General features: G+C 41.2%; 1 protein-coding gene across 1 annotated transcript in view; it reads left to right on the top strand.

The window, feature by feature from the left end:
- LOC126251496 (cytochrome P450 4g15) overlaps nt 1–12284 on the top strand; it is a 48554-nt gene that overhangs the window by 15319 nt on the left and 20951 nt on the right. The window contains exons 2-6 of the mRNA XM_049951968.1: nt 3972–4078; nt 7826–7916; nt 8161–8343; nt 8487–8556; nt 10501–10627. Coding sequence (XP_049807925.1) covers nt 3972–4078; nt 7826–7916; nt 8161–8343; nt 8487–8556; nt 10501–10627 — 578 coding nt within the window. The remainder of the gene's footprint in view (nt 1–3971; nt 4079–7825; nt 7917–8160; nt 8344–8486; nt 8557–10500; nt 10628–12284) is intronic.

Genomic DNA, 12284 nt, shown 5'->3' with positions numbered 1-12284 from the left:
CTGTGAAAATTTCAAGAGCCTTATGCTGTTCTCTAGACTCCAGTCGTTGTTGTGCTGACATAAGAGAAAGATATCGACAGCATAATTTCAAATAACGGTATGGATTCTGATGCACGGGTGTATTCTGGCTATTTTGAAGAACTGAGAGATACAAATAAAACCATTATGTCAGACTATCGCTAAATAAAGTCGTCAAGAAGGTTAACAATACCGAAAAATAATCTCCCTTCTGAGTGCGGTCGTTTGTGGATTACTTAATTCTGATAAGATGATTTTTTATTAGGGGAATGTACGACATCCCATGACAGTTGTAAAATAATTTATCGCGCCACACACCTGGAAGGCTCAAACCTGGCTCCATAATTTTTGTTTTTTATAAGGGTTGTACTGGGGGGGGGGGGTGAAGAGGGGGGGGGGGGAGGGCAGCGGGATGCGTTGAGGTGTGTTACAATGTGAAAACTAACTATCTCACTGCGCTTTGCACACAATACGTGATATATCTCTCAAATTACAATCACTTTTCACACAGCTATGTAGTCACTAATATTAGTTATATTACTGTGATTTACCAAAATGAACTGGGACAGAAATAAGAACTTTTAAAAATCTTACATTTTATGGCTTATATACTTAAATTACTAATAAATATATTGATTTTAATTAAATATTATTTTTGAAACTATTAAATCGTGAGTCGGCAGCTACTAAAAATGCATTTTTGATAATTTCAGTGTCTTCGTATGGTTTTTTATTTTGTGCGATAGTTTTTGCAACGAAGAATGATGCCTCAATTGCTGCTTCATTCTTGTCAAATGGCTTTAAAATGATGATTGTGAACATTAAGTTTGAATTTTAGCTCCCTTACTTCCTTCTTTGGAGCACAATCCAGTGGGATATCCTTTCCAATCCATGACTGAACTGTTTTGAAGTGACCTTCGACATTTCCTTTTTCCCATCCTGGTACACTTGCACAGCACAGTAAACACATACATTTTTCCTTTATCTAGGTAAAGAAGTTCATAATCGGTTTCCCATACCGAATGCAAGTGATAAGTTTTTTGCTTTCTGCTTGAACACGCCATCTTCAGAACAAATTCAGCTTAGTATCAATGCGTAAATCACACTATTACGTTAGGAAACGGATGATGTACACACGAAAAATGTGAAGTGCATAACCTCACGCGTTACAGTCAACTAAAAGGCTGACAGTGTAATATTCTTGGCTAACTATGGCAACTTCGCGGGAGAAACAATCAGTTGCTTTCAGCGCGGTCTGACTTCAATGGAGCAGTCCAGGTTAGCCAACCTGAAAGTTTCCGCCACCCACCGAAAATGTCCCAGAGAGCTACTAATAGCTCGCGATTGACGGTTTGGCGATCACTGCTCTAGCTGATAATATTTCACCGTCTTGGTGGTCGGAATAGCGGTAGTAGCTGCATTAGAAAATAAAACTGTGGGTCTTTCTTCATTTTTGTTTGTTTTTATTTCTAATTTTTGGCATAGATTTGTAGCAGAAGTATCATGAATATTTTGCAAAAGTCATAGCAAAGCTATTGGACGAAAATTCTGCCAATAACAATGAAACAAAAAGTCATTTACCTGCAGCAGTTTTATCACTACTTTGAAATACGTATTAACGTGCAAGTATTACGTACCATTAACAACAAAAATAGGGGATCCCTATTCTGCTGGGAGATCCTTGTGTTGTGAGAGTACATCAAGTCAAAGCCGGTTACAGGGGAAGGCGCTAAATCATGGGTCTCCAGCACTTTGTTCTTTTTTCTCGGTCTGGCCCGTCTGATGCGATCACGGTGTGGCGTACAGCGCCACGATTTCACACTCGACGACTGACGGAAACGTAATGAAATCCGTACTATCATTAACGCAAGCACAGCGGGCCTCGTTGCCAGTTCTCCAGCAAGCAATTAAGTATGCCAACAACCGTAATGATCCGTTTCTTAAGGCGTCGCTTTGGTAACTAGAGCGCTCTGGTGATACTCTCGCTCCCACATCCAACGGAATCTGACGGACACAGCACGGAAAGTCTGAAAAAGTCTGCAGACCACTTGTTACAACACGTGCCTGATGTCATCGAGAACCTAAGAAAACACTCTCGATGCGGCCTCTAAACGTTTATGAAAGACTGAACACGGCTGTGTGGTAAATAACCGACGATTAACATGCAGTAGGAAGAAGGTACAATTTAACCTGCAATTTAACCTGCAGTCATGAGAATTGACTTCCGTGTATCAAGCTTCTTGCCAAAGAAAAAAATTAATTACATGTTTCCATTATCCCACACGTTTCTACACAGGTTCATGAGGCGGCAGTCAGCGCCATTTTCAGGCAAAGACAGTTCAGATATTATTCGTATATGTAACTCTCTGACGTTACTTTTTTGTTGTCGTGGCCGGTGATTTTTTTCCTGAATGCAGTAACTTTTCCATTGCTTTTTTATTTTTCATTCTATAGTGTTACTATACCATTGCCAAGTGTTCAAGGGATACGTCACTACATTGTATGAAAAATAACTATATACACTGAATAATAAAAAGTATAATTAAGCTTCCTGGTTGAATAAAACTGTGAACTAGACCCGGACTAGAATCCAGAAGCTTCACCTACCGCTTCCGAATGATCTACCGATAGAGCTACGCAGGTACGATGCATGATCCGTCCTGACAGTTTACCATCCGCCAAATCAGCGCATATTCCGCTGTAGGTGACAATTCATTCAACAATAATAATTTTGCACGTTAACCTCTGCGCTCCGAGCATGATGTATTTATCGTTATTATATTAACTTGCACGATAAATTGACAAACGCTGACACAACGGTAAAGGGTAGGAGTCCACACATTTCCACCGCAACGAGACACAACAAGACTGAATCTCTTGAATGATGCAATTCCATGTAATGCGAATATTCACGATAAAGCGGCTGAGGAGACAGTAGAGTGCAGGCCAGTAATGTGTGGCTGGTGCAACGTCTTTGGTCATTCTTGTCGTAACTGATGGCTGTGGATCAGTACTGCATAACTTCAAGAGGAAGCAGTCTCAAATTTCAGGATGCCATGAAGGCAGCAACATGCAGTACTTAAAATTCTGAAACTTTCTAGCAGGTGGGTGCCGCACCTTGGTCAGAAAGCGGAACCATACCTGGTAGAAGTGAGGCTGCGAGGCCGGGTCATGTGTCATGGATGGAGAACAAAGGCGGTAAAGAGCATTAGTCACCAAAGACAAGCTTCCAGGTTCGAATCCAGGTCGGGCAGACAGTTTTAATTCGCCAGAAAGTTTCATAACAGCGCACACTCCACTACAGAGTGAAAGATTAATTCAGTACAATATATTTCGGAACAGTACAGATGTTTTGGAAAGGTCTGTAAAATTATTTAAATCACAGTAGTGCCCCTGGGAAACAGAAAGAAACATACAGTCGGCCTCAGCGCTACAAATTTAATCAATAATTGCGAAAACATATATACTTGAATAAGATGTTAGTTTCGAGCCACTAAAACGCATCATAACGAGTTGTAAATTGCAAAAGTGATGTTAATGACTGATGGTAAGAAATCATCTCGCCATTTGCGAGAAACTTTAGGAAGAAAATAGCAAAATTAAATTTGAGGATGGCTGGACCAGGTAATATTTTTCTGTCTTCATTACAAGATCGTTATTTCATAAACCGCCTTAATTTCAGGAAGATAAACCAACAAGTACAGTTGGTCGCAACATACCGTTAGTTTCTCTTCCTTTTACTTTGACCAATCGTACTCTAAACATATCTATTGAATAAATCCATAGAAGAAGAACACTTTTTCTTAGCTCATGTAAAGTCCTCATGCCCCTTGTACCATACTTCCATTAGAAAATTCACTTCTTGTGATATTTGTTAGGAAAATAGATAACGTGGCCGCTTCCTGATGACGGCGTGGCTGGCTAACGCGACCGCTTGTGTGTTGCTGTTGCAGAGATCTTCGAGCGCGTGTACACGATGAGCTTCGAGTTCGGCAGCGTGGTGAAGACGTGGATCGGGCCCAAGCTGCTCATCTTCCTGACGGACCCACGCGATGTGGAGGTGAGTCTCCGCGGCTGGCAGCTCGCCACCAGCCACTAGGCCTCAGGCACCGCCTCATGCATTATGGAGGTGCTTACGCACTTTCCTTCTCTTCCTTCGCGCTTTCAACCCAAGGTTTGCTGCCGAGCAGCTACCTGCCGATTTATACGGCCTTTTCAATTTATTCCTTCTTGCTGTCGCAACAACAGACATTAATGCACAATAACAAAATCTTTCATGTTCACAGAATAGTAATGTAATCTTGTGTTTCCTTTGACTGGAGTACACTCTTTGAAATCCATAACGTAGGAGCGATAAAATACAAGGAGTGAAAATTTATCTACAGTTTATACAGAAACAAACCTTCGGTTGTAAGAATCGAAGGACATGAAAGGGAAGCAATAGTTGAGAAGGGAGTGAGATAGGGCTGTAGCCTATCCCCTATGTTATACATTCTATAAATTGAACAAGTAGCTATAGAAACCAAGGAGAAACTGGGGGAATCAAAAACTCTTGCCGAAGGCATTGTAATCTGTCAGAGACTCCAAAGGCCCTAGATGATGGGGCGGATAGTAATTTTCTTTCTCTTTATTAAGAACTCATAATAAATTTAGTTGGCGCACAGATACAGTGAAGACTAGATATCTATCAGTGAAAGTCGGTCTACTCTGTTTTGGTTTGTTAGGCTTTTATTTTCGATACGTGTTTCAGAGTGAAAGCTCCGTGATCAGGGTTTCCAAGATTCAGTAAAGTCTTTTCCTGGTGACCTGTTGAAGCAGTCGGTGAAGCAGTCGCGCCTGCGTATTGTGAGAATCTGCTTCACTGATAATCCATATCATAATTCCTGCAACTAGGTTATTCTTCATTGTACATACATCATCAAAAAACTACAGTAACAAAACACTGAAAGTAAACACCCTAAATACCTTGTCCTGAGAAGAGGTTATAAAATCCACTTCAACAAAACTGACAGTTGGAATGAGGTCGAATTAAATCAGACAATTCTAGGGGAATTAGATTAGAAAATGGGACTCTAAAAGTAGAAGATTAGTATCACTATTTGGGCAACAAAATAACTGGTGACAATTGAAGTAGAGGGAGTGTTAAATGCAGACTGCCAACAGCAAAGACAGCGTTTCTGAAGAAGAGGAATCAGTTAACATCGAATGTAAATTTCAGCGGTGGGAAGTCTTTTCGGAAGATATTTGTCTGGAATGTAGCCGTGTACTGAAATGAAATATGATGATGTACACTTCAGACAAGACGAGATTGCAAGCTTTTTAATTGTGCTGCCACATACACTGAGGTGACAAAAGCCAAGGGATAACTCTTAAAATCGTGTCGGAGCTCCTTTGACCGGCGTAGTGCAGTAACTCTACTTGGTGTGGACTCAACAATTCATTGGAAGGCGCTGCAGGAATACTGAGCCACGCTGCCTCTACAGCGACCCATAATTGCGAAAGTGTTTTCGGTGCAGGATTTTGTGCGCGAACTCACCTCTTGATTATGTTCCATAAATGTTCGATGAGATTAAAAAAAAAAAGGTTCAAATGGCTCTGAGCACTATGGGACTCAACTGCTGTGGTCATTAGTCCCCTAGAACTTAGAACTACTTAAACCTAACTAACCTAAGGACATCACACACACCCATGCCCGAAGCAGGATTCGAACCTGCGACCATAGCAGTCGCACGGTTCCGGACTGCGCGCCTAGAACCGCGAGACCACCGCGGCCGGCGATGAGATTCATATCGGTCAGTGTGGGTGACGAAACAATCTGCTCGAATTGTCTAGAATGTTCTTCAAATCAATCGGGCACAACTGTGGCTAGGTGAATGACATCGTTGTTTGAGAACGTAAAGTCCAAATATGACTGCAAATGGTGTCCAAGAGGCCGAACACAACCATTTCCAGTCAACGATCGGTGGACCAGAGCGCCCAGTCCATTCCCTGTAAACACAGCCGGCACCATTACGGAGCCACCACCAGCTTGCACAGTGCCTTGCTGACAACTTGAGTCCATGGCTTCGTGAGGTCTGCGTCACACTCGAGCCCTACCATCAGCTCTTACCAACCGAAATCTGGAATCGTCTGACCAGGCCACGGTCTTTCAGTCGTCTAGGGTCCAACAGATATGGTCACGAGCCCAGGAGAGGCGCTGCAGGCGATGTCGTGCTGCTAGCAAAGGCACTGGCGTCACTCATCTGCTGCCATAGCCCGTTAACACCGTATTTCGCCTCACTGTCCTAACGGATACATTCGTCGTACGCTTTCTGCGCTTATTTCAAGCACTGTTGCTTGTCTGTTAGCACTGACAAATCTACGCAAACACCACTTCTCTCGCTCGTTAAGTGAAGGCTATCGGCCACTGTTTTGTCCTTTCTGAGAGGTAATGCGCGATATTTGGTATTCTCAGCATACCCTTGACCCTGTGGATCTCTGACTATTGAATTCCCTAACGATTTCCTAAATACAACGTCTCACGCGTCTAGCTCCAACTATCGTTTCGCGCACGGCCATGAGCACATCGGACATCTTTCCACCTGAGTAGAAATGACAGCTCCGTCAATGCACTGCCCTTTTATACCTTGTGTAAGCGATACTACCATCATTTATATATATGTACATCTTTATCCCATGTCTTTTGTCACCTCAGTGTATGAGAGCTGGAGATTTGATGGGTAGATTGAAAAGGAAGAAAGGAAGCTTAGAGTTTGACGTCCTGTCGACAGCGACGTCATTAGAGACGGAGCACAAGCTCAGATTAGAGAAGGATTGGGAAGATAAACGGGTACCCTTTCAAAGGAACTGTCCCGGCATTTGCCTTAAGCGATTTAGAGGAATCACGGAAAACCTATCCCTGGATGGCCGGAGGGTAGATCGAATAACTAAGGAGGTACAGAATCGAATTAGGGAAATACGATATTTATGGCACAACTTGGCTCAAAGAAGTGATCGGTAGATTGATAGGCAGAAAGGAATTGCCAATATGGTAATGGAGGGAAGTGTGAGCGGTAAATACTGTAGAGGGAGACCAAGGCTTGTGAACAGTAAGCAACGTCTATACTGCAGCTACGTGTGTGAGAAACTTTCTCACACATTCATTCACATTTTCTAGCATTTCACAATGCTGAACCATCTGAAATGTTCATCACATTTTTCTTGCGTCGTTGTCGCAGTTAAATGCGTTACAATAATGTTCACTACAAAGCATCTCGGGAATGCAAAAGATTCAGGAACGATTTATTTTAAACTGACAACAATAATGATAAATGTTTAACGAAGTTGTTATGTTTAAATTAATACAAGATCGTATTAGCCGCAAACCTGGATTATTGGCACTTAATTGAAACAACGATGATCAGTAAACGTAATCCTACCTTCCAGCATTGTTGACTATAAGCTACCAGTATCTTGGGCCAGAACAGTATATTTCACGTAACAGCTTTGCAAACGAATTAAGTGTAATAGATAGATTTTATGTAGCCTTTTTAGTTTTACATGTTCTGAAACGCTGAAAAAAGTTTCTACTTGTATTGCCGGACTCCGACAGTTGCAACTATAAGGCGCCTCATAATTAATGATGGGAAAATTCCTTGATTTGTTTGTCTCCTTTCATTAAGAAAATGGGTTTCAAACTCAAATAATGACACTCATTTCATTGAAGTAGTATCCAATTTTAGTTTTCCAATCTTCTGATATTAGAATTTATTCAGTAGTTTTGAATTAAAAATGTAATTAACAAATCTGTTTTATTCGTGTGTTGCAGCTGATCCTGAGCAGCAACGTGTATATTGACAAGTCTACAGAGTACCGTTTCTTCAAGCCTTGGCTGGGAGAAGGCCTTTTAATCAGCTCAGGTACATCATATGTATTTCCTGTCCGTTTTTACCAAGTAACGGCAGATCAGTATATCTCACAGTAATAGGCGACGTTACGAGACTAAAAGTGTTTCAGAACTTCTCGTGACAAAAAAGTTTTGATTATCATGATATTCAAGTTGATTTGAAGACAAAGTAGGGTTCAGTGCATTTTTTTATAATAAATTGGCACAATTTCTTCAACCACGTCGCTTGTTAATTACATCATAATTCCATTTTTCAGGTCAGAAGTGGAGGTCACACCGCAAGCTGATAGCACCCACTTTCCACTTGAATGTGTTGAAGTCATTCATCGACTTGTTCAACGCTAACAGTCGCGATGTTGTCAACAAACTGCGTAAGGAAGGCACCAAGACTTTCGATGTCCACGACTACATGAGCGAATGTACCGTCGAAATCTTGCTCGGTGAGTGCTCTCATGGCATCGAAACTCCGCCGTCCGACTATGTATGTCTTGTAGATGGTTAGCTTTAGGTATTTAATAATGAAAGTGAATGATCGAAAGTAAAGACAGATAGTGAATGCTCGTTGCTTGTTCATTTTTTACAGAAACCGCTATGGGAGTGACCAAATCGACACAAGATAAGAGCGGATACGAGTACGCTATGGCTGTAATGAAGTAAGTATTTTTCCGGCAGTTGTCACAATCCAGTTTCGTTCCCGAGACTGCAATTAATAACCACTGAAAATGAATATATGTTGCACTAGAATTACTCTACAGATCCCTCGTTCGATAAAAGAAAATATATTAACTCTGCTGACAGACTTCTAGAGCGTATTCGATGAAGTTTGTAGAGTGGTCAGATACAAGGAAAAGGTGGCCACAAATGGATGGTTTCCGATGTCGAATTTGTTGTATTAGATTTATAATGTCTCTGCAATAATACATTACAAACAACTACTCACTTAAGTAAAGTTTTTGTAGCGTATGACACTAAGTTCTAAGTTTTAACTTATTTTTCTTCTTCCGCATGGTAATGTGCAATTAACACTCGTCAGCCTTATTTTCCTTTAAACTTAATGAAGATCTAATTATGACAGTAACCGAAACGTAGTTACACATAAAGAAATATATTAAGCGATCTAGACGTCATAATCCGCAAAAATCAACAATGATTGCTGACTAATTTAGGGAGACTGCTTCTTTTTCTTAATATTACCGATAGATCATCAACTACTCACCGTGTCCTAACAGCAGTAAAGTCAAGTCCATATGAACAGAGAACCTAAAGAAAAACTACGTGAGCCAACCAACGACACTCAGCTAGATGTACAATTTTGTTACAGTGTTGTTCAGCATATGTTCTGCTACTGTTTCTTTAAAACGACTGTTTAAATGTCAACATCTTACGTGATCATGACGTTCTGAACGGTGATGGATCGTGTTCTGTCATATTGGCTCTGTATCTGATAATAGCAAAATAACTGACAGTTAATTATTCACAGGAAAGTTACCACAACAATCAGTCAGAAAATGGGCTTGCGTCAGGTAGCCAAACGGTTGAATCCTTTTACGTTGCGTGCTTTGTTTCTCCAAACTCATTTAACCCAACAGAATGTCCAAAGATGAAATTTAGCAAGGGAGTGATAAGGTTACTAAAGTCCTTTAATTCAAACTCAATGCTGCACATTGACATGGTGCGCGTGAACGCAACAAAGAGCCTCACAGCTGCAGCTGCCGCAGCCATGTTGCACAACAGCGAACTGACATCAATATCCCCCCCCCCCCTTTCTTATCTGGATCAGTTGTGTTCGATCATCAGTTGCATCATTATTATGGTCTAGCTGCAGCTCGCAGGAGACTGGTGTACAAGTGCCATAGCTGCTGATACCCTACCAAACACTCCTGAACGAATTCTCAAATGATCTTCCCCCTCCCCTTTCTCCATTCTCCACGACGTCATCTGGCATCCGAAGAGCATTATCACAAGGACTCTTTAATTTCTAGTAAATTTACAATTAACTATTGGGTCATTTCCAGGTGTAAGACTGCTGAAGAGATTATCTCACTAAAATTAAGGGCAAAGACGTATTGAGTGATATAACCCTTATCAAATAACATGTAATGCTTCAAAATCTAATATAACAGTGGCTCATTTGGTACATTCTGTCACAGCGCTTAATGTTATAGTAGCAAACTTGTCACAGCGTTTAATGTTATAGTAACAAATTACAACAGTTAACGCTTCCAAATTGATTCTCACTACATTTCAAAATTTAAAGTAGCCGCTATATTTGTCATCGCTTTTCAGCAACTGCCCATGTGTTACACAGTGTCTACGTAATAATGAAGAGGATCCTTTACGAACTTTCTAACAATTAGAAAATAAGGCATGTTTACTGAAAATCATACGTGAGAATTTGAAAAACTCAGTAACAATATTTTTAAGGCCTCAGCATGTAACACATTTACACTGTGTCACAACTCAAGCGAGCCATATCTCGTCTTTCTGATACATAGAAACAAATATGCCACGTCTTGCACTAATCGTTGCTCAATCGGCTGTCGCATACACACTGTACACTCTGTGCGTTCCAATGATAGGGCGTTTCCCCATTTCAGAATGTGCGACATCCTCCACCTGCGCCATACCAAACTGTGGCTCCGTCCCGACTGGCTGTTCAACCTGACGAGATACGGCACGGAGCAGGTCAAGCTCCTGGATGTCATTCACGGACTTACAAAGAAGGTGAGTATTTTACGTAATTCGTGGCAAGCGTAAAACACAGAATCATATAAAACAATAATATGCGTAATCAGACGTCGATACAGGCAATTGTCCTGAGACGCAACACTGCACTAACTGCAGAGATACGAACGCTCGTAATTTGTAAAAGGTGCACATAGTGACGCAGAACCAAAATTATAAATGACGCGAAACACACTACTCATGCTTAAAACTATCAATATGCAAAATATACTTGTATTAAGATTTTTCGTGCCGACCTATGGTCATCCTCAGCACTGTGGGCTCTGCACTCTGGTACAACTGTTTCTCAAACGCCTGCTTTCTTGTACTGGGACGCTGAAGTCACACATCCCTTTAGTGTAAGATGTAATCAGAGCTTAAAACAACAGTCCTTCTTTTCTTCTTGCATGGTTCTTCCTTGTACACGAATAGTCCTAAAATGTGCAAAGAGTAAATCCACATCTTTTTTACCGTCAAAAAATGACAATTTATAGTTGTTGCACGTATCCGACTTCAGAATCTTTCTCATACAAGTAGAAGCAACAAGTGAAAGAAAACATACGAGTTTGCTATTGTCTGTAATAAACCTCCCATTATGAAACAAGGCGTCCATGACAAATGCTCGCGGAGAAATCCGTAGGTGAGAATCATAAAGAGGTAAAAATATCAGGATTTATGTTCATGCTCTCGCAAACCAAATGGAAGGGCATTAACATTGTGGTTCTTTTAGTGCGAATTACCGTGTGACGCCAGTGTAGTGCGCGAATAAAACAATGCGTCCGGCGAGGAAAGAAATTAACAAATAGATTACTGTCAGTTCGCCCTGACCTCGATAGCCTTAACCGGGACAATCCTACAATGTCTCTTACATGATAATGAGTGCTGTTGTTATAGTTAGAAGTTGGACTCACTCATTTAGCAGAATATGTTGGCATCTGTAGAACAGAATGAAATTTTCACTGCACCGGAGTGGGCCCCGATATTAAAACTGTGTGACGGACCAAGTCACACCACACCAACTCGGGACGTTTGCCTTTCGTGGGCGAGTCATGGGGACGGGTTGTTAGTCGTGCTTGGGTAGGTCAGTTGGTAGAGCACTTGCCCGTGAAAGGCAAAGGTCCCGAAATCGAGTCTCGGTCCGTCACACAGTTTTAATCGGCCAGGAAGTTTCATCTGTAGACCACGTAAATGTAGGATTAACATTCTGTAAAACAACAAAACTGTTATCAACCTAAATGTTTGAACACTGCAGTGATTTACTTGGACTGGTGCTATTGGACGTAGTGCGCCCTTGCCTTCGTCAAACCTTCGAACCAACATACCTAGTCAGTTGTGAGGGGACCTACAATTTAACGTGGATGCCTCACGATGGTGAATATCGACATTTTCCACAACATAAATTATTGTCAGTAGTGGTGAAAGAGATAATTCCTTGGATTGACTGGGGATCGAAGCCAGGACCTATTTGCCGTCTGGCTCTTACCCACTGACGTACCAAGTCAAACAAAAATTTTCTATGGAATACACACAAATAGTGGGCGTAATATTGATATTTTGTGAAATTGAGTTATTTCACTTATAGCTGTGACGGTCAAACGTGTAGTATTAAATGTGAGAATTTAAACCGTTTCTCTTGTGGAAGCTGAGTGTTCTCCGA

The sequence above is a fragment of the Schistocerca nitens genome, chromosome 4 (assembly GCF_023898315.1).
Source record: "Schistocerca nitens isolate TAMUIC-IGC-003100 chromosome 4, iqSchNite1.1, whole genome shotgun sequence".
Classification (NCBI taxonomy): domain Eukaryota; kingdom Metazoa; phylum Arthropoda; class Insecta; order Orthoptera; family Acrididae; genus Schistocerca; species Schistocerca nitens.
This window is presented reverse-complemented; position numbering and strand designations above follow the sequence as displayed.